We start from the raw sequence: 19,555 nt of genomic DNA, 5'->3' as shown, positions 1-19,555 counted from the left end.
GTTTAGAGCAAAATTGATGTGTAGAATTGATCCTCAGATTCATTTTGAGGTAAAAATTGGGTTTGGGGTAGGTTTTTTTGTTTTTTGTTTGTTTGTTTTTATAGAAAAGTGTTTAAATATTTTGTAGAAATGGAAACTAATATTAATAAACTGTTTATATCATCCCATAATTCCTTTCCATCTTTATTAATGTAACAACATTGAATCTTCACACATGTACTATTTCTACTGTTTTTGTCACCTTGCCTACGTTCATTTTTGGTGAGGATGTGTTGAATTTTAAGAACTAATGTTCCATCATACTTTTTAATAACATAGTATATAGGTAGTCATCTCTTTTTTTGAACACTTCAGATGTAGATTTTTTTTTAATTAACCAATAAGCATTTGGAAATATGGGGAGTTTGTGTGAGATTGAGTCTACAGAGAATAGGTTTTTTAAAAGCTTTTTGTTTTAAGATAATATGAAACTCAAAAAATTGAAGGAATAGCACAAAGAACTCAGAAACTCATTACTCAGATTCACTGATTTTTTTAGCATTTTGCAACACTTGCTTTATTGTTCTTTTATATATACATTTGTTTTCCTGAACCATTTTAGAGTCAGTTGCATTTGTTAAGTTTTTTAGCCTTTAATAGTTCGGTCTATATTTATTTATTTATTTTTTTATTTTCCAAGAATGAGGATAATGACAATATTGATTTGATAGGCCTGCCATTGATAATAGTGATTTACACAGTGCTATTGAATATGTTTAAGGCGATAATGTAGAGAAGGCAAAGCGAAAATAGTCTTGATCTGGCCAAGCTTGTGGCATGAAGTTCAAGAAGAAATAGTTATTCACACATGCCCTAAATATTTGAGTACCTCTGCAGTACACTGGGCTGTAAGGGATGAAATGTGAATGTAATACACAATGTGCTTACGAGTTTATGATTTATAATGTGAGAAGAGGGTGTCAATACAGACAACCAAACAATTTCAATTTCAGTACAGTGTGATAAGTGCTATGATAGGAAAGACAGAAAACCTCAGTTAAAAGGTCACTGATGACTTTGAGAATGAATTACAGAATGCATTACAACCCAGAGTATTCAGACTTTGGAGAGGGATGGATGCTAGATTGTGGGAAATTGAGTGGTATGTGGAGGGTAGCTGAATTCAGGAAATTTGGCAGTGAAAAGGAGAAAACACTAGTTTAACAAGAGGTGTGTACCCAGAAGTATTGAATATTTTTCTGTCTTTCACACTCCCAATAAGCTGTAGTAGTTGAGTATCAGAAACTTGAGAAAGAGGGGCAATGAGTGGTATCTAGGACATGCTTAACTTTAGAGGGAAATACATATTTATTCATATAGAAATGGAGAGAAGGATGAGAATAGGGGTGCACTTACAGGATTCATTTTAGTGATGAAAATCCTCTTAATGGATGTGATGTTCTTAGTAACAGGAGAGGTAGGGAGTGAGGTCATCTGAAGAGATAAAAGGGTGAAACTAGAAGCTTGACCAACTTGGAAACTACTTAGAATGATCTTAGAGGGAGGTGAGTGCTGTGAAGTGTGTAAACTTGGCGATTCACAGACCTGTACCCCTGGGGATAAAAATATATATGTTTATAAAAAATAAAAAATAAATTAAAAAAAAAAAGAATGATCTTAGAGGGAATGACTTAGGGAGTGACGGGAAAAGAGGACTAAGAGTACTGCTAAACAGTAGTCAAGGCCCAGTTAAACCAGGAATTGGTACTGGACTTGGTATTCTCCCATAGAGCTCTGCTGTCCAGAGTGAGGTTATCCTGAAGATATCAAGGGTTAGGATCATCTGGTTCTTTTTTATTTTTGCAAAATATAATGAAAGATGCATGCAACTTTTCATTACGGTTTTGTTTCAACGATTCATTTCAGTGATCTTTTTCTCTTCCTGCATGATAATGAGACTGGCCCTTTTCCACCTCCTTTACCTATCATTTTCTTCCTTCCTGCATTTTCACAGCATGCTATTTCTCTGAGATGTTCCAGCAAGCAGGCCAAGCATCATACTGACTTCACAGAAGAACAGGCTGAGCTGACACCTGTAAGTTCTGTAAATGTGTCCATGCGGCTACTTACATAGCAGTGCAGAATACATTCTTTAGAACTTCTGATGATGAAATCTGGTCATAAACCTTAGGGTTTTTTTAATAAAAATTAAACCAAGTTTAAAAATAAGTGAGCAGAAAATAAATGAACAACTGTATGATACAACACCATTGACTGTTACTACTTATGGTAAGATTATATAGGTGGTAGCATATCTGATATAGAAAAATTGTGTATTGGAGCCTAAAACCACATGCTTTCTTTTCTATTCTGAAGCTAAGGGCTTTTGTAAATTTCTTAAGATACAAATGTAGCTGTTTTTCAGAATGGGGTTATCTAGTAGAATGACTTTTCTCCACTGATGATTCACTGAAAACCTAATTTCTTTCTTCAAAAATGTATCCTCTGGTCAGTGGTTGACAAGTCTGGGTGCTTCACATCTGTGCTGTTCCTTATGGTAGCCACTAGCCACATGTGGCTGTTAAGCACTTGAAATGTGGTTAATCCAAGTTGAGATGTGCTATAAAGATAAAATACCGTGTGAATTTCAAAGATTTAGTATTTAAAAATGTAAATATCCTCATTAGTATTTTTTATTGATTACTTTGTAAAATTATACTACTTTGGATATTTTCAGGTAAATAAAAGATACTAATGTTTATTTTGCTTTTTCTTTCTTTTCAATGTAGTTACTAGAAAATTTTGTATTTGTGACTTGTATTCAGTTGGACAGTGCTGCTTCAGAATCATCTGTGAAGTGTAAAAATCCCCCAAGTTCCCGACCCCCACCCAGCTGAATCAGATTCTCTTTAACCTCCCTTCCTTTCCTTGTCTGGTAATAACCCAGGAACCCAGTGAGTTGATTTCACAGTCTACTAATGGCTTGTATCCAGCAGAGTGAAAAACCACTTCCTCGCCTCACCTTCAGCCCCTCCCTTACATTCCTCAGCACCAGCCACGCTTGCCGTAGCCCTTCATTGTCATCTCCTTGTTTCACTTCCCAGTCCTTTCAGTCCTCGAACCCCCATTTTATAACAAATAATTTAAATCACTGTCTTTGGCTCAAAGAAATTCATAGATAATCTCACCTACCCACATACCTGCTTTTTAAAAGGAATTTAATGCTCTAATACCCATGATGGAGGAGAATAACCAAAAAGTTACTTATAATAATGTATTTCAGTTTTTAAATGTTTGGCCGCCACTGTAGTAAAAGACACAGTGACATAATTATACACCCACTTATAATTTGGGTTTAAGGCAGGTGAAAAGATCAGAAGTCATTTTTTACGGGATAGAGAAAGCAGAAATTGGGTGGACCTGGAACTAAAACATGTTGTGACAAGTAATAGCAGACAAAACATACCTCTATATGTTAATAGAAAAAGAAAATAGCTTTAAACAAAATAGGGATAATGTGCTGAGACAATTTATAGACTCCAACAAAAGAAATGGGAAGTATAAAATTTTTATAAGTGAGCCTTATGTATAATTTTTTTTTAAGATTTTGTTTAGAGAGAGAGAAAGAGAGAGCCTGAGTGGAGAAGCAAGAGTCCCCTCTGAGCAGGGAGCCTGATGCAGGACTCTATCCCAGGACTCTGAGTTCATGACCAGAGCAGAAGGCAGACACTTAACCGACTGAGCTACCCAGGCGCCCAGGTCTTATGTATAATTGTGATAAAACCATTCCCTATCTTACATCTTTGGATGAGGCAGTGATAAAATGATTTTGATATTTATTTTTATAGTTTAGATTTCTCATTGTGTTGTAACTATTTTAAATAAGACAGTAACGTGGAAGATTTTTAAACCTCCTTTATTAATAAACCTCAGGAATTCTTGCATGGCATGTCTTTTCATTAATAGTATTTAGTTATTTTGTGAAAAAGAATTTGAGCTGTCTCCTGTCAGGTACTGGCATGTGACCGAACGCATATCGATGCTGCCGGTTTGGGCACTGGCACCTTTTCAAGCTGGGTTTCCATTGGTGAAATGATTTTCCAACATAATAACTTTTGGTAAATTCTGGACAAAAGAATGCTGGCTTCCCTCAATTTGTTTTGCAGGGTAAATAGCATTCTTGGAAAAGTCAATGAATATTAAAATCATACAGAAATAAATCGTATTTAAAATACACTGTACATTTAAATAGACTTAGGTTCTAAGCTCAGATTGTGTTATGAACAGCATTTCCCATCTATGTGATTTTTCCGTATAAAGACAATAAAAGTTCCTGTGTGATGTGGGACTTTACTTGCTTTATGTGACATTGTTCCATGCTGCAGGGCATCCAGCATTCTCATTCTCTTCTAAAAATACCTGTGACACCCCCCTCCTCTTCATTGTGACAGTCCAAATTAACCCATTTTCTGAAAGGTCACCTTGAAGGCAGTACTACCCTCTTTTAGATCCTCTGATACCCCTAGTTGCTCTCTGTCTCTACCTCTCACTGCACTCCTAGCTACTCCTTACACATCTTCCAGGACTCTAAGCTTTTTCAAAAATAGTTCCTCTGAGTCCCTGATTTTGCGTTAAGTACTGTATCTCCTACTTGCTTCCATACCACGTAACACGTTGTACTGTAATTGTCATTTAATTTCCCCATTAGACTCTAAACTTTGTGAGAGCAAGGAATGCCTATCCTGGTCACCTTTGGATCTCCAGTGCTTTGCATGGTTCCAGGGTCAAGGTTGCAACCTAATAAATAAATAAAGTGGAAAGTGGAAGAGAGAAAATAAGCTAATAAACCAGTGAAATGGATTAAAAATAAGCCACTGACTTTGTGTTGTTAGTGGTGAATGAAAGAAAATGTAAGAAGGCCCTATTTAAATGAAGTGGTGTGTATTTTTGTTATCAGCAAAATGTTGCAAGACAGAAGGTTGAGTTCAAGACGTGCCCAGATCACCGTGTCCTTTGCTGTTTTCAGTCCTCCAGCTGTACGCCACTCTTCTCATCCCTCTTACATCTTTCTCCAGTAACAAATTCTCCCGACCCCTTGACCCCCTTTCTAAGGAATTCTAGAGCAACGTATGATTAGCACCATTAGGGGAAGATAGATAAAGGAAGGATATTTTGAAGGAAGGAGTTTGCTTCTTGTGGTTTCTAGGTTTTTGTTTTTTCTGCTACAAATACCTATAGCTTAGATAGAGGAAACATGCTGGCCTGGCTTCCCTCCCTGCTAGTGAGTGAGCTGTGAGTAGCTACCTGACTGTCCCACGCCACTTTATTGTCATGTTCAGCTATTCGTGGTCTCATTTTTTTAGATGTGGATTATTTTTGGTACACTAGCTATAATAATATAATGATTATCTCATTTTTATTTTAGGCTGTTTAAACCTTTTAATATTTTTAAATGGATAACTTCCACTTTAGAGTCTTTAAACAAATACAGTTAGATATCATTGTTTCTTACTGATCAGAAAACAGTTGTTTTTTGGTTTGGGGTTTTTTTTTTTTTTTTTTAAGTGATTTGAAGTCTTGAGGTGATCTGAGTTTAGGACTCATTGAGTAAATCTTAAAAGATTTTAAGTTTAAACTTGAACTTAATGTCTGGAATTATATTTACCAAAAAAAATTTGTTTTCATGGCCTGAAGCATATTTATTTTTTAGAATTTAAAATAAAGTGATCGGAATATAGATATTTTACTTACTTGGGGGATCTTTTTCTGAGGAACTAATGTTTGAGTAAGATAAAGGAAATAGGAGTAGGTTTTTCATAAATTATTTTTTACGTATTTGTGTAAGAATACACTTGTCCCATTACATATGAATAGCAAAAAATGAATGGGAATAAGAGCAATAAAATTGTCCTTCCCAGTTTTCTCCCTCGTCTTAGCAGGTTGTTAACCTCAAATTAAATTGAATTTTTAGAAATTTCTCTGTCCTCGTGTCTTTTGGATAAGCCAACTAATCTTTACCTTCAGGAGGATTATACCATTTAGGTAAATGGTATAACAGAGATAATTATAAACAGAGATAATTATCTCTGTTCTTGTTATTGTTTGACCCTGTTAGTGCTGATCTTGATGAATATGTCCAATTTTTTTAACCTTGGGTTTTTTTTTCCTTTGTTGTTCTTTTTGCAGGAGTGGGTGAAAGGGCAGGTATGCTTATAAGGTTCATCTTATATTTTTTTAAAAAGGCAAAGAAAATGCATAGGCAATAAAATTCTATATAGCAAACTCAACATAGTGTAGATATGAGCAAAGATTAATATATTTTTTTTAAGATCTTACTGATTTATTTAACAGAGACAGCGAGAGAGGGAACACAAGCAGGGAGAGTGGGAGAGGGAGAAGCAGGCCTCCCACTGAGAAGGGAGCCCCATGCGGGTCTCAGTCCTAGGACTCTGGGATCATGACCTGGGCCAAAGACAAACGCTTAACAACTGAGCCACCCAGGTGCCCCAAAGATTAGTATTCTTTAACAGTGTTTCTAATCTTGAAGTAATGTGTTTTATTATCTGTGACAGTGAACTGTCTAAGAGTGGGTACTGCTCTAATACTTCTTTCCAAAGAACATTTTTCTTAAGAATAACTTGATACATCGTTAGATTTAAAAAATACAACATCATAGAATATTTTCTATAACATCACTCAGCTGCACCATTGTATTTTTTTTCTTAAGATAGATTTATTTATTTCAGGTTTGGGGGAGGGACAGAAAGGGTGGGGAGAGAGAGTCCCAGGCAGACTCCACACTGAGTGCAGAGCTTGTATGGAGGCTCAGTCCCATGACCCGAGGTCAGGACCCCAGCCAAAACCAAGAGTGGGATACTCAACTGAATGTGCCAGTGTATTATTTTAAATGGTGGTAATTACATCGCATTAAAAAATAGTTCCTAATTCAGAATTATTTAGGGACAGGCAAGTCTGAATTACGTTTATATGGAAACAACTCTGATTTATACTCTGAGTTTAAATACAATTGCATAAACTTACCTTAAACCTGTTACTAAAAAGTTACCAAGGGGGAAAACAGTAGTTAAGGCCTTTGTTATTCACAGATCATTTTTATGAAAATATATTAATTGCTTAAATTAACAATTTAAAGGAGCTCTACTTAATATTTGTTTATGTCATTTGTTTGCTATGTAAGTCCTTTACTGTCAGTATAGTCTTATTAGTATTCTGATGTAATGAGTGAATTAAGATTTTACTGAAAACAGGTGATATCCATTAGGCAAAATATTTATGGACTTTTTTTTCTCTTGGAAAAAAGCTGTCATTGAATTGATCAGAAATACTTGCAGAGTTTTAAAAAAGTTTTTAAAAGTCTTATTCTGTTTTCATAAGAATATACTACTTAAAGCTATATGGATCTTTATCGGCTTTAATATGAGGAAGGCATCTGTTTAGTCATTGGTCTCAGCACCTGTTATCTGTGCTGTGTGCACGGCACTTGGAAAGGCCTCCCTAGAAGACAGGCTGGCTCTGTGATCTAGGCAGCGCACGGTCCGTTTTTGCAGTGAGGGACTGGCACGAGTTGGCTAGGACATGCCTCTTGGCATCGATGGTGTCTGTCTCCCCATCCTTTTCTTTCTTTTTTTTTTTTTTTTTTTTTTTTTTTCTTTTTTAAAGTTTTCTTATGGACACATTTCACTGTAGGAAAAAGACATGAGATTAATGATAGAGAAACATTCTTTGTCTACTTTATATTTTAAACACATAAAGCCTCCACTGACTTCTTTTGCCTTTTTTGTTTTTCTCTCTCTTTTTCTGCACAAGCACTCCTATCTGGACAGGGAAACCTCCCTTCTTCTGAGAAACATTGCAGGAAAACCTTCTCATTTGCTGACCAAGGTGATACTACTTCTTTCCACCTGCATGTAAATATTTATTGTCTTTCAGGTAGAATATAATTTCTGGTTTTGATTGTGTTCGCAGATTTCCCAGATTATGCTTTCTTATTTCAGCGTCTTTGTTGTTATAGTTATTTTTTTCTCTTACTGAAGTAATTATTTATTGATCTTAATGACTTAAGATACAATGACTTAATATTCTACTCTCAATATCCGAAAATACTGTAAATATTGTAAATACCTGGCCATCTTCCCAAGTATGTTGCACTTTTTCTAGTTTAACACTTTATTTTAAAGTCCAAAAACATTGCTCTAATTTAAACTTTTATTACTAGTGGTTATCTATCCATGCTGTGAGTTTCTTTAGCAAATTTTGTTTTCTAATTCGTGCTTGTATTATAAATTAAAACATTTATTTATATAAACAGAACCTTACTTTACATTAGCTTAATCAAATTGGAAGAGAAGACTGCAATTTTAATTTCTCAGTTACCCGCCCTCAGAATGGTTTCAGTCAGTCCAACGGGATTTTCACTGGGCTAATATTTTACATCAATTTAAAATTGTTTAGCCATTGTCATTATTAACTAAGCAGTAACAAAGTAGGGAAGCTAAATAGATTCTGACCTCTTTTCATGTCATGTTTTTATTTCATTATCTTATTTAAATGTTAAATTCAAGAATATTGGACTTGGTTATAGATATTTTCTTTGGAATATGATGGTAATTATGGGTAATGTCTGTAAGTTATTATTGTGTCTAAGGTGTTTTTTTTTAATTAAGGTTATAAATTTTTGAAAGGGGGTATTAAGGCTATGACTAAAACCTCCCTGAGAATTAGCTCAAAGAGAAGACCCAAGAGTCATCTTGCTTTCTCTTGCTTGAGTTTCTCTTTAAAGTAGATCTAGAAATGGGGTAGAAACAGCTTAAGATTAGGGAAATGTAGAAGTCTACGTGAATAATAGCCATATTATACTTTATAACCATAGCAAAGGTCTTTCTTTTCCTCAGCTCCTCCTCTGTTTACTCTCTCTTTCCCTGCAATTTGCACTGATGACTTCAAGTAGGATCTCTGTTCTAGATGAGATCAGATCTCTCTACCTAAGAGCAATATATTTCCTGGTCACTCAGGTATTTCTTGGAAGATTACCAGGATTTTACCAGCACCTCCAGTCCCACAGATCTTTAGCTTCCTTACCTACATTCACCCTGCTGCCTCACAATTTATATTCTTCTTGTGACATAGCTGTTTCTATTCGGAATGCTGCCACTCTCCCGGTTACCACGGTGTGAGCCCTCTACCATCCATGGTGCTTTTTTCTTCTCAGTTATTATCTTAAAGCTCTAGTGAAGAATTTGCAGGATTAAATTCACTCATCCATTTTGTTCCCATTGCCACCAACCTAAATTGGTTCCTAACCTCTTATCAGAGCTACCACACTGGTCTTTTCATTCTTACCTCCCCTTCCTCCAGTCCATTTTGTACAATGCTCTCAGATGTAATAGTTTTACCATTTCCATTGTTTATTTATTGAACAAATATTTGAGTCATATATTATCCTGGGGCTGGGATATAACTTTGTATAAAATGGACATATCCACCTCCCTCAGGAGCTCACAGTCTGCTTAGGAAGATAGATAAAAAATATTAATGGGCAAGTGTAAACAAATTTAAATCATGTTAAGAGCTGTGGAGGAAGCAAAGGTTCATTAGGACAATACTGGGGGCGGAATTGGGGTACATTTCCTTTAAATAATAAGATCAGAAAAGGCCCTTTTTTTTTTTTTTTTAATTTTATTTATCCATTTGACAGAGATCACAAGTAGGCAGAGAGGCAGGCAGAGAGAGAGGAAGGGAAGCAGGCTCCCTGCCGAGCAGAGAGCCCAATGCAGGGCTCGATCCCAGGACCCTGGAATCATGACCTGAGCCGAAGGCAGAGGCTTTAACCCACTGAACCACCCAGGCGCCCCAGAAAAGGCCCTTGTAAGGGGGCGCTATTTAACCTAAAGGTTGGGGGGTGAAAGCCAGCTTGAAGGTGAAGGTTAGCGTTCCATGTAGATAAACACAGGGAGAAGAATTTGGCAGGTTTGAGAAGCTGAGAAAAGGCTATGTTGCTGGAGCCACAGTAGTTGAATGAAGATAGGAGTGAGTGTCTTGATTTGAGGTTGGAGAGGTAGGCAGGAACCAGATTATTGAAGGTGTGCTAAGGACTTTGTATTTTATTTTATTTTATTTTATTTTATTTTTTTTAAAGATTTTATTTATTTATTTGTCAGAGAGAGAGAGGGAGAGAAAGCAAGCACAGGCAGACAGAATGGCAGGCAGAGGCAGAGGGAGAAGCAGGCTCCCTGATGAGCAAGGAGCCCGATGCGGGACTCGATCCCAGGACGCTGGGATCATGACCTGAGCCGAAGGCAGCTGCTTAACGAACTGAGCCACCCAGGCGTCCCAGGACTTTGTATTTTTTTCTAAATGAAGTGGCAGACTGTTGAAGAGAATAACTTCATCCATTCAACAGATACTTCAATACCTACTGGGTTCACAACCCTGGAAATATAGCAGTGTACAATACAAAGTTCCTACCACAGGGAGAGTTTTTCTTTGCAAGTTACGGATAAATGCAGTCAGTAATTTCTCACCTCCCTGTGCCCAAGAGACAGTAATACCAACTGCAGCACCAGCCATCCCTGCTTGGATCCACTCTTCTCCCATTACCCAAGTGTTGGAATTGCTGGTGTGTGTAGCCAACATCTGGCTCCAGCTTCCTCCTATATACTACCCTGCTTACATACATGAAATTTGAGCAGGAATGTGATTCACTAGCATAGAGCCTAAACATTTAGGCTAGAATGGGGCATGGAGCCAAGGAGGTAGCAGAAATTCCTAGATAACCCAAACTATAGGAGCCTGTCAATGTCAGTGCCGTCAATACCAGGGCACTTGGTTGTTTTTAAACTAAAATGGGTTTACTTGTCTTGCATGCCATCTGTGTGGCAGTCTGGCTCCCCTTACCCAGAAAGCATGGTACCCCAGTTACCCATCTCTGATACACAGTTTTCCAAACTAAGACATTGTAACACCCAGTAGTTAGTACACAGTAGAATGAACATAGTAGCACTGCGCTTAGGCCAGAGCACCAAAAAGATGTTTTTGTTTATGGGTTGGTTTTTTGTTTTTTTTTTTTCATCCAAAATCCAGTTGTCACTATACCACTATTAATGAAATAACTATCCCACATACAGCTCTGAGCTGGGAACCTCTAAAAACAGTGCCAACCAGTTTCTTCTAGGAATGGCATTAGTACTATAAATGGGTACAGTGGGCAAAGGGCATACTGCTGATTGGTGCCCTTAAATCTCTGGTTACTTTTCTAAATGCCTTTCCTAACCTCTTCATCTCACAGTGCATTTTTTTGTCATCCTTCACTCCTCTACCCTGCGTTATTTTTTTTCCATATATTTTTTTTCTGACTAACCACACATCTATTTCTTTATTGTTTTGTCTCTTATGAAATGTAAGCTCCTGTAGTCAGACCCAATCTTTCAGTCTCAACACACATCTGTCACAGAATGGTCCTTTAGTAACCTTCAGGAACTGTTGTAATGTTAACCACCATTTTCTTTGCTTCAGAGAAGTTATAAAAGTGCTATTATGTTACTGTAAGTCTTTCATTTTTTGACAAGTGGTTTTAATTTACTGCTATCCCATTAGTTTATGCTATACCTTTATGACATAGTGGAGAGAGCAAGTAGTCAGTCATTTGGTAACTGCCTGTATGATCTTAGAAAGATTAGTCTTTCTGAGCCTTAGTTCATCAGTACAATGTATATAATAGTGATATTGGCCTTGCATTATTGGGAATTAAATGAGATACCGTGTGTAACACACCTCATTGTGTGTGGTAAGCTTTAGATGTTCAGTTGATGTTTGTTCTCTTCCCAATGAGAGTCTTTTTCAGTGTCAGGGAAGTAAAGTAGTTATTATTTTGGCTCTAAGTAATTTTATAGAGTAGAGCATTTCATTGGCAGTGAACTAATTACCACTCCAAGTTTTCTTTGAACCTTTTAAAATTGATATAACTTTTTATTGTTGTAAAATGTAAAATAAACTACATCCTACAGAAACTGTTAATTCATTTTGAGCCCCTTAATTTCAGCTGGATTTGTTCTGAACCAACAAAGCCTTAATAATTTCTTGGTTGAAGGAATTCACTAGCCGTCTCTTAGCAACTGTCACTCTTTCTATCAGTATTCTAATTTTTACACTCAAGAGAGTGCTTTAACACTTTGTAACCACAGCATTGGCTTTCATTTAATCATAAGATCTTCACTGAGTTTTTGTTCTTTATGTAAATTTGAGGAGACTTGGCATTTGATGGTTAGTGATAGCTGCGCAGGAGTTTTTCAGGTAGAAAATGGGTTGTCTTTTGCTCTTTTAAGAGACAGGGTAGAAGAGAAAGTTGTTATATGTGTGAGATATCTTTTACTTACGTTGAGGATGGCTGAGGAACAGACAATGTGAAGAAAGGGATAGTCAGAAGATAAGGGGACAGAAGACTTAAGACCTTGAGGTTGTCTGCATTAGCAAAAAGAGGAGAACATGAGATGAATAAAGCTTTGTTCTTTGTATTGAAATTAGGCTGCAGACATTGAACATAGACTTATATTGCCTTTATAAGTAAACTATCAAATATCTTCTTCCTGTACAGTCTAATCACATCAGCAAAGATTTATTGATCTTGCACGCTTTATGAGCTTAAAACAATTTCTTCCTCTCCTGGGTTGTAATGGTTAAAAGTAAAGGTATGAATATATCTACCATGGTAATGTAGGTAAAGGTCGAACTTTCTGAGAAACAGGTTATCCATGGGAAGCATAAAACACTATGACTCTTGCAATTTGATATAAGTATTTATATTTTCAGTTTTGCTCCGGTGATGATATTCAGACTCTAAAAGTAAGAAGTATCTTGATCAGTTTTTTCTTCAAAAAGCTTCTAGCAAGGATCATCCTTGTTGATAAACTGGAGAAGAATAAACTAAAATTTGCCTACACTGAAATTAAGCACATTGCTCCTAAATTTGAATTTGATATAGTTTTAAAACAGATCAATTTATGTAGTTATTAAAGTATTATTTTGAGCAAATGAAAGAGCTAAATTTGGGTGTTAAAATAGCCCCACCTAGGTGCTTTCCAAAAAGATGGTTTCTTATTGATGGCTAGGAAATCCAATTTGTTTAATGTATGTTAAATGGTTGCACTGAATCTCTTATTTCTTTACTCCTTTCTTCCACAATGTCAGCATTTTTCCTGTTAGCCTGTAGAACAGAAACTTAGTTTGAACTAATCTTAAAATTAAATGACTTTTTTTTTTAATTTTTTTATTTTTTTCAGCATAACAGTATTCATTATTTTTGCACCACACCCAGTGCTCCATGCAATCCGTGCCCTCTACAATACCCACCACCTGGTGCCCCCAACCTCCCACCCCCCACCCCTTCAAAATTCTCAGATCGTTTTTCAGAGTCCATAGTCTCTCATGGTAAATGACTTTTTATATCAGTCCTTCAGAAGATAGCACTGGTTGTGTTCTGTTGTATTTGGCAAGTAATATTACAATAAAATGGGAATATGAAAGTACTATTTTTATATTTCTAACCAATATCAGAATGTAATTATTTAAATTTGTATATGTCTTTTTAAAATAAACTGAATTCTTTTAGAGCAGTTTTAGATTCACAGTAAATTAGAAGGGAAGGTACAGAGATTTCCCATAGACTACCTGCCCCCACACGTGCATAGCCTCCCTGTAATCAACATCCCACACCAGAGTGGTATATTCGATACAGCTGATGAACCTTTCCTGACACATCATTATCACTCAGAGTTCACAGTTTACATTAGGGTTCCCTCTTCATGTTGTCCATTCTGTGGATTTGCACAATGTGTAATGACATGTCCTACACAGTGTCATGCAGTATAGCTTCACTCGGACGAAAGTGCTGTGTTCCACCTATTCATCCCTCCTTCTCCCCAGCCCCTAGCAACCACTAATCTTTTTTTACCATCTCCATAGTTTTACCTTTTTCAGAACGTCATATTGTTAGAATCATACAGTGTGCAGCCTTTTCAGATTGGCTTCGTTCACTTAGTAATATGCATTTAAGTTTCCTCAGTGTCTTTCCATGGCTTGATCATTTCCTTTTAGCACTAATATTCCATTGTCTGGATGTAGCACAGTTTACCCATTCAGCTCCTGAAGTCTCTCTGCATTGCTTTTAAGTTTTAGCAATTAGGAGTAATGCTGCTAGAAGCATCTGTGTGCAGATTTTTGGGTGGAGGTAAGTTTTCACCTCCTTTGGGTAGATCTTAAGGAGCATGATTACTGGATCATATTGTAAGAGCATGTTTGTTTTATTAGAAACCACCAATCTATCTTCCATTGTGGCTCTGTCATTTTTCATTCCCACCAGCAATGTATGTGAGTTCTTGTTGATCCTCTACTTCACCAGCATTTGATGTTTTCAGTGTTTTGGATTTTGGCCATTTTAATAGGTTGTATAGTGATATCTCGTTTTAATTTGCTGTTCCCTAAAGATATATGATATTGAGCAAATCCTTTCATGGGCTTATTTGCTATCTGTGTACCTTCTTTGGTGAGTTGTTCGTTCATGACTTTTACCTGTTTTTTAATTGGATTGTTCATTTTCTTAAATTCTAAGTTTCTTTGAATATTTTAGATAGTCTTTTATCAGATAAGTTGGATAAATTGCAAATATTTTCTCCTAGTCTATAGCTTTTCAAAATTCTTACGCTTTTGAATATTTTTCTTTTAAAAATATTCTTGGCTTGGGGGATTTTTTTTTAATTTCTGCAGAATAATTACAAGGTTATAAAAGAATTTAGCCTTTTAGAAGTTCATGTTTATATTCCACATACACAAAGCATTGATTTTATGTATCAGTCTTTCCTTATCAGACTTTGAGATTTAAATTTGCTTTTCAGAGACATGAAGTAAAACTTGAAAATATGCCTTGGTAAATTTTTCCTCTCTGTAACAGCCGTTCATACTAATACAAAGATGTGTCAAATGAGCCATGAGAAACAGAAGATCATTATCCTATTGAGAAGACATTCATAAAGCTCCTGCGTCCCTTTTTCTCTTCAAAAAAACAAACAAAAAAAACCTGTCAACTGGTTTCATGAAACCACTGGGAAATGATAGTATTCAAAAGTCCTTTCTAGAGTAGTGCTATACTCATCAAAAACACAGGGTTTGGTAATTAAACTAACAATGATTTGTTTATCTAAAACGAATTATTCCTGAAACTGAGAGTTTTAATGACTGTAGCGTAGTGATCTCGTTGTATAGCCTGCATTAAAAAGGAAAAAGAATTATTTTACAACACACAGGCAACATATTTTATAATTATGTTATTTGTTTATTTGCATAAAGGTTATACAATGATTTGATCTTTTAATCAAATGAATATATCTATAACAGTCTTAAGAATCAAGTCTTACCTTACCCCCTCCATTGTTAAAATAAAGTTCTTTGTTCTCTAATTGGGTTTACAGATAGTATTTCCACACCTTGGTTATTATGTTAATTTACTGGCTCCTCTCATTGAAAAGGATCCGATTTCTGGCAAATAAGCTCCACTGTCTGTAACTACTGTTTTCTCTGTTCTCCGGAGTAGTAACTACTAAGCTTGAAATGAAGGAAGATAGCTTAGAGTATGAAATGGATGGCTTTTAATCATAATCCAGAGCAGATAAAAGTAGCTGATATAACTAGATCTTTTTTTTGTTTTAAGTCTTATATTAAATATAGGACTATGTAAGATGGCAGTGTATATTTTCCTTAGATGTTTTCAAGAGTAATCAAAAACTTAGAGTTGGAAAGTAATCCTTCATACAAAGTGAAAATTTACTTTAATGAGTTTTTCTCAACTGGAGATTAAGACTACAGTGTACAATGGCCTATTGCTGGAAAGTACAAGTAAGTACTGGTGTTACAATACTATATGTTATTTTAGGAAAAAATAAATGGTATAATTATAGTTCTTGATAATTTTATTACTATTTATAATCTAAATTTTATAAAGAAGTTACTAGAAGTTAAATATTTGGAAAATTATATTTAGCATTTAAAAATTTCATCAGTGAATTAATAGAAACAAATTTGAGTTTACTAACATGAGACATTGATTATCTTGTGTACTTTTCAAAGCAGAATGAAACCTAGAGTATAATGCAGACTTCTCTCTTTGCATTAGTATATTGATAAGAACATACCTGGATTTTTTATTAAGGATTTTTTATGTGGTTGCAAAGAAATAAATTGACTTTTTTCTGCTGTTTGATGATGATAATACATTTTCAGTATAATAAAACAAAACATTAGTATGCAAAAGATTGCCCGTGCTTCAAAGGTGGGTATAAATTCAGAGTCGAGGGACTTGACTGTGCAGGTATGGCAAACTGGCAGGCCAGCACATAGCCCATTATACACTCCTTTTTCTCCTGTCTCAAATTCATCTGCTTCAGATTGACAGAATCAAACTCATTAATTTGCTATATCACAGACTTCTTTTTCTCTAGAAGATGGAATCTAGTCTTACTATAAGAGATCTTCAAGTCTGCATCTTAGAAACGTTCCTTTGCACTATGTCTGTTCTCACTTTGTGAATAGGGTTATTTTTTAAATGTGCTCTCTCTATAAGTATCTGAAGTTATATTCTTCCTGAAATTCAATACTGGCAACATCCTTAAGATAAAAAAACTTACCAGAAATTCTCATTGTTTTATTAGCATTAGTTTATCTGCAGTGCTTGTGTTCACAGGAAGAACAGGCTGCAAAATTGAAAGCTGAGAAGATCAGAGTTGCCCTGGAGAAGATTAAAGAGGCACAAGTGAAAAAGGTGATATTTGGGCTTTTTCCTCATTTGGGATTTTTTTTTACCCGTTTTTATCAGATTTATAAAGAATTGCCTTGTTTATATAACATGCCTTGAAGATACAGAAAGGTAGAGGGATATTTCTTCCTAATATATTTTTCACTTATGTTTTTTGTAGATAAAATGTTTAGAAAGAAATAACTTTCTGTTTTAAATTCTCCTAAAAAAGTAAAACAAAATTATCTTATTATAATCTTAAACCTGTTATTATAATTTTAAAAATGCTTTCCATTTGTTTAGATGTGTTATTTGATACCTAAATTTAGAGCATCTTTCTTGCATAATAAAATCATTTGTGTTTTAATTTATATTTAACTAAGAACATTGCTCAACATTACTTGATATTGGAAGAAATTTCTAGAATGCCTAGTTTTTGGTTTGTATTTAATTTCCTTTTTACCTGTTATAGTTGGTGATTAGAGTCCACATGTCTGACGATAGTTCTAAAACAATGATGGTGGATGAGAGGCAGACAGTGAGACAAGTGCTGGATAACCTAATGGACAAATCCCACTGCGGTTATAGTTTAGACTGGTCGCTGGTAGAAACCATCTCTGAATTACAAATGGGTTAGTAATCTAATTGCTTCATTTACTTTTTAATTTCTATGCAATCCTAACAGTTTTCATGTTAACTAAAGCACTTTGAGTCATCTTTTTTGCCCCCCTATATATAGCCTTAGCTTTTTACATTATCTTTTTTTCCTCCAAGTATTTTGAGATTTCTTTGGATACAAGATCATTTCCAGTTCACTTCAAATCTTCTTATGGCTAAAACAGTTTTTTTTAAAGTAACAAAATACTTTTTCCCTTCTAATTACTGCATAGATAGACACATTTACTAAGACCATTCTGTTTATTCAGATTTGTTCTGAATTTCTTTAACCAGCATTTGACTTTCAGGGAAAACATAAAGCCCATGTTTTTTATTTTTAGCTAGATGTACTAAATCTTAATTTCCTGTGGTTTTGTAGTTTAGCGTGGTATTCTCTAGTTTTAAAAATTACTCATTTTTAATGCCATAATTGACTCTTAAAAGTTTCCTTATTATAATGTGTGATTATGGCAATTTTTATTTTATTAGGTATTGCTGATTCTGTAATCAATGTCAACTTTATATTTTATTTTAAAAAGTACTTGCATTGCTCTTAGTACCTATATATTTAAATATTTCACAGTGGTTTCCAGAGCAATAAAAATTTAATAACCCTTTTGTCTCAGAACACACATACATAGCCCCCAGAAACTGAAACATGTTATTAGTTTATTAACATGTATAAAATGTATTCTAATAATACTCAAAACTATTTTTAGAGAATTAGAAAGGTTTGAGTTCAGAGATGTGGCATCATGATACACAAAATGTTTGGATACTAATTTTTGGAATATGTCTATGGCTGTAGGTTAAAGACCCACGTATATAATATTTCTCTACTACCTTTTATGTAATTGGCTACAGTGTCTTTTTTTTCTTAAGATTTTTATTTTTTTATTTTAGAGGGAGAGAGAGAGCACGAGCTGGGGGAGAGGGAGAAGAGGAATCAGAGCTCTGCTGAGCAAGGAGCTGGAGGGAGGGGCTTAGTCCCAGGAGCCTGAGATCATGACCTAAGTTAAAGGCAGATGCTTAACTTGCTGAGCAATCCAGGCACCCCTGGTTTTTGTTTTTTTTTCAGGGGTGGATGGGAAAAAGCTGAAGGCTGAGGAAGACCTAAGAGAAAACCTAGATTTTAGTCCTAATTCTTCCATGTAGCAGTTGTGTGACTTTGCTAAAATCCATTAACACAGTGGGCATGTTTCTATATTTGTAAATAGAGGGAAGACTAGATCATTTCTAAGGACTAAGAGCCATAATGTCGAGTAAAATTCTGTGATTCTGCTTGGAATTACTTCATAAGGGTTTCAGGTCTTTGATGCAGCTCTGATGAATACTAACAAAATATTGATATTTTATCTTGGGACAGAGAGAATCTTTGAAGACCATGAGAACTTGGTTGAAAATCTTCTTAATTGGACAAGAGACAGCCAGAACAAGCTTATATTTATGGAACGTATAGAAAAATATGCACTTTTCAAGAACCCACAGGTGAGGCCAATATCTTACAGAAGTCATGATTTCTAAATATTCATCTTATATTATTCTATTACTTTTAAGTTAATAGAGCTAAAAAACTGGCAACCTCCTGGTTGGAGTGTTACGGTTGCAAAACCCCATGGGAACATTTACTACTGCTGTGGTGGAAGGTCTGCTGGACCCCAGGTGTCAGACCTCAAAGAGATTACCCGCCACCCAGAGCCAGATGGGGTGAGCCCTTGGGGCAGCAGAAGTGACTCCAGGGAGTTATCAGGTTTTTGCTTTTTGTAATCCAGCCTGTTGAACCCAGCTATTTACTGGGTGAGCTTCTCATCCATCAAAGAAAAGTACTTACATGTGTAAGTTCTCTACTTCCTCCATTTATCCAGTTGACACTTTAATATCTTTTTTTAATCTCAATAACCTTGATTATAAATGTTTCCACTTTTAATATATGTTACCTTGATTTATTTGGCATCTGTTTATTCCAGAATAATGTGTGAGTTAACAATTAATAGTACACAAATATTTTATAAAAAATCAGTAGGTGAAAAAGGAGTATTAAAAAGTAGTAATGAAAGATAATAGCATTGTTAAAAGTATTAAATATCCTTCAGACAGCTTAATCATGACACATCTTTACTG

At 35.3% G+C, this 19,555-nt stretch overlaps 1 protein-coding gene and 1 long non-coding RNA gene across 3 annotated transcripts in view; one reads left to right on the top strand and one right to left on the bottom strand.

Moving 5' to 3' along the window:
• The window catches only part of RAPH1 (Ras association (RalGDS/AF-6) and pleckstrin homology domains 1), a 92,808-nt gene that overhangs the window by 47,115 nt on the left and 26,138 nt on the right, over positions 1-19,555 (top strand). Inside the window, 5 exon segments of the mRNA XM_047720798.1 lie at positions 1,994-2,074; positions 7,807-7,881; positions 16,727-16,804; positions 17,250-17,409; positions 18,801-18,922. Coding sequence (XP_047576754.1) covers positions 1,994-2,074; positions 7,807-7,881; positions 16,727-16,804; positions 17,250-17,409; positions 18,801-18,922 — 516 coding nt within the window.
• The window catches only part of LOC125095025 (uncharacterized), a 31,973-nt gene continuing 20,066 nt past the window's right edge, over positions 7,649-19,555 (bottom strand). Inside the window, exons 5-6 of one of the 2 annotated variants that reach the window (XR_007125771.1) lie at positions 16,671-16,771; positions 7,649-7,680 (exon numbers count right to left, since the gene is read on the bottom strand). This is a non-coding gene — a long non-coding RNA (uncharacterized LOC125095025). Of the gene's footprint in view, positions 7,681-15,100; positions 15,254-16,670; positions 16,772-19,555 lie in introns of those variants that run through there. The other variant, XR_007125770.1, reaches the window with a different exon arrangement.

This window comes from Lutra lutra, chromosome 3, assembly GCF_902655055.1.
Source record: "Lutra lutra chromosome 3, mLutLut1.2, whole genome shotgun sequence".
Lineage (NCBI taxonomy): Eukaryota > Metazoa > Chordata > Mammalia > Carnivora > Mustelidae > Lutra > Lutra lutra.
This window is presented reverse-complemented; position numbering and strand designations above follow the sequence as displayed.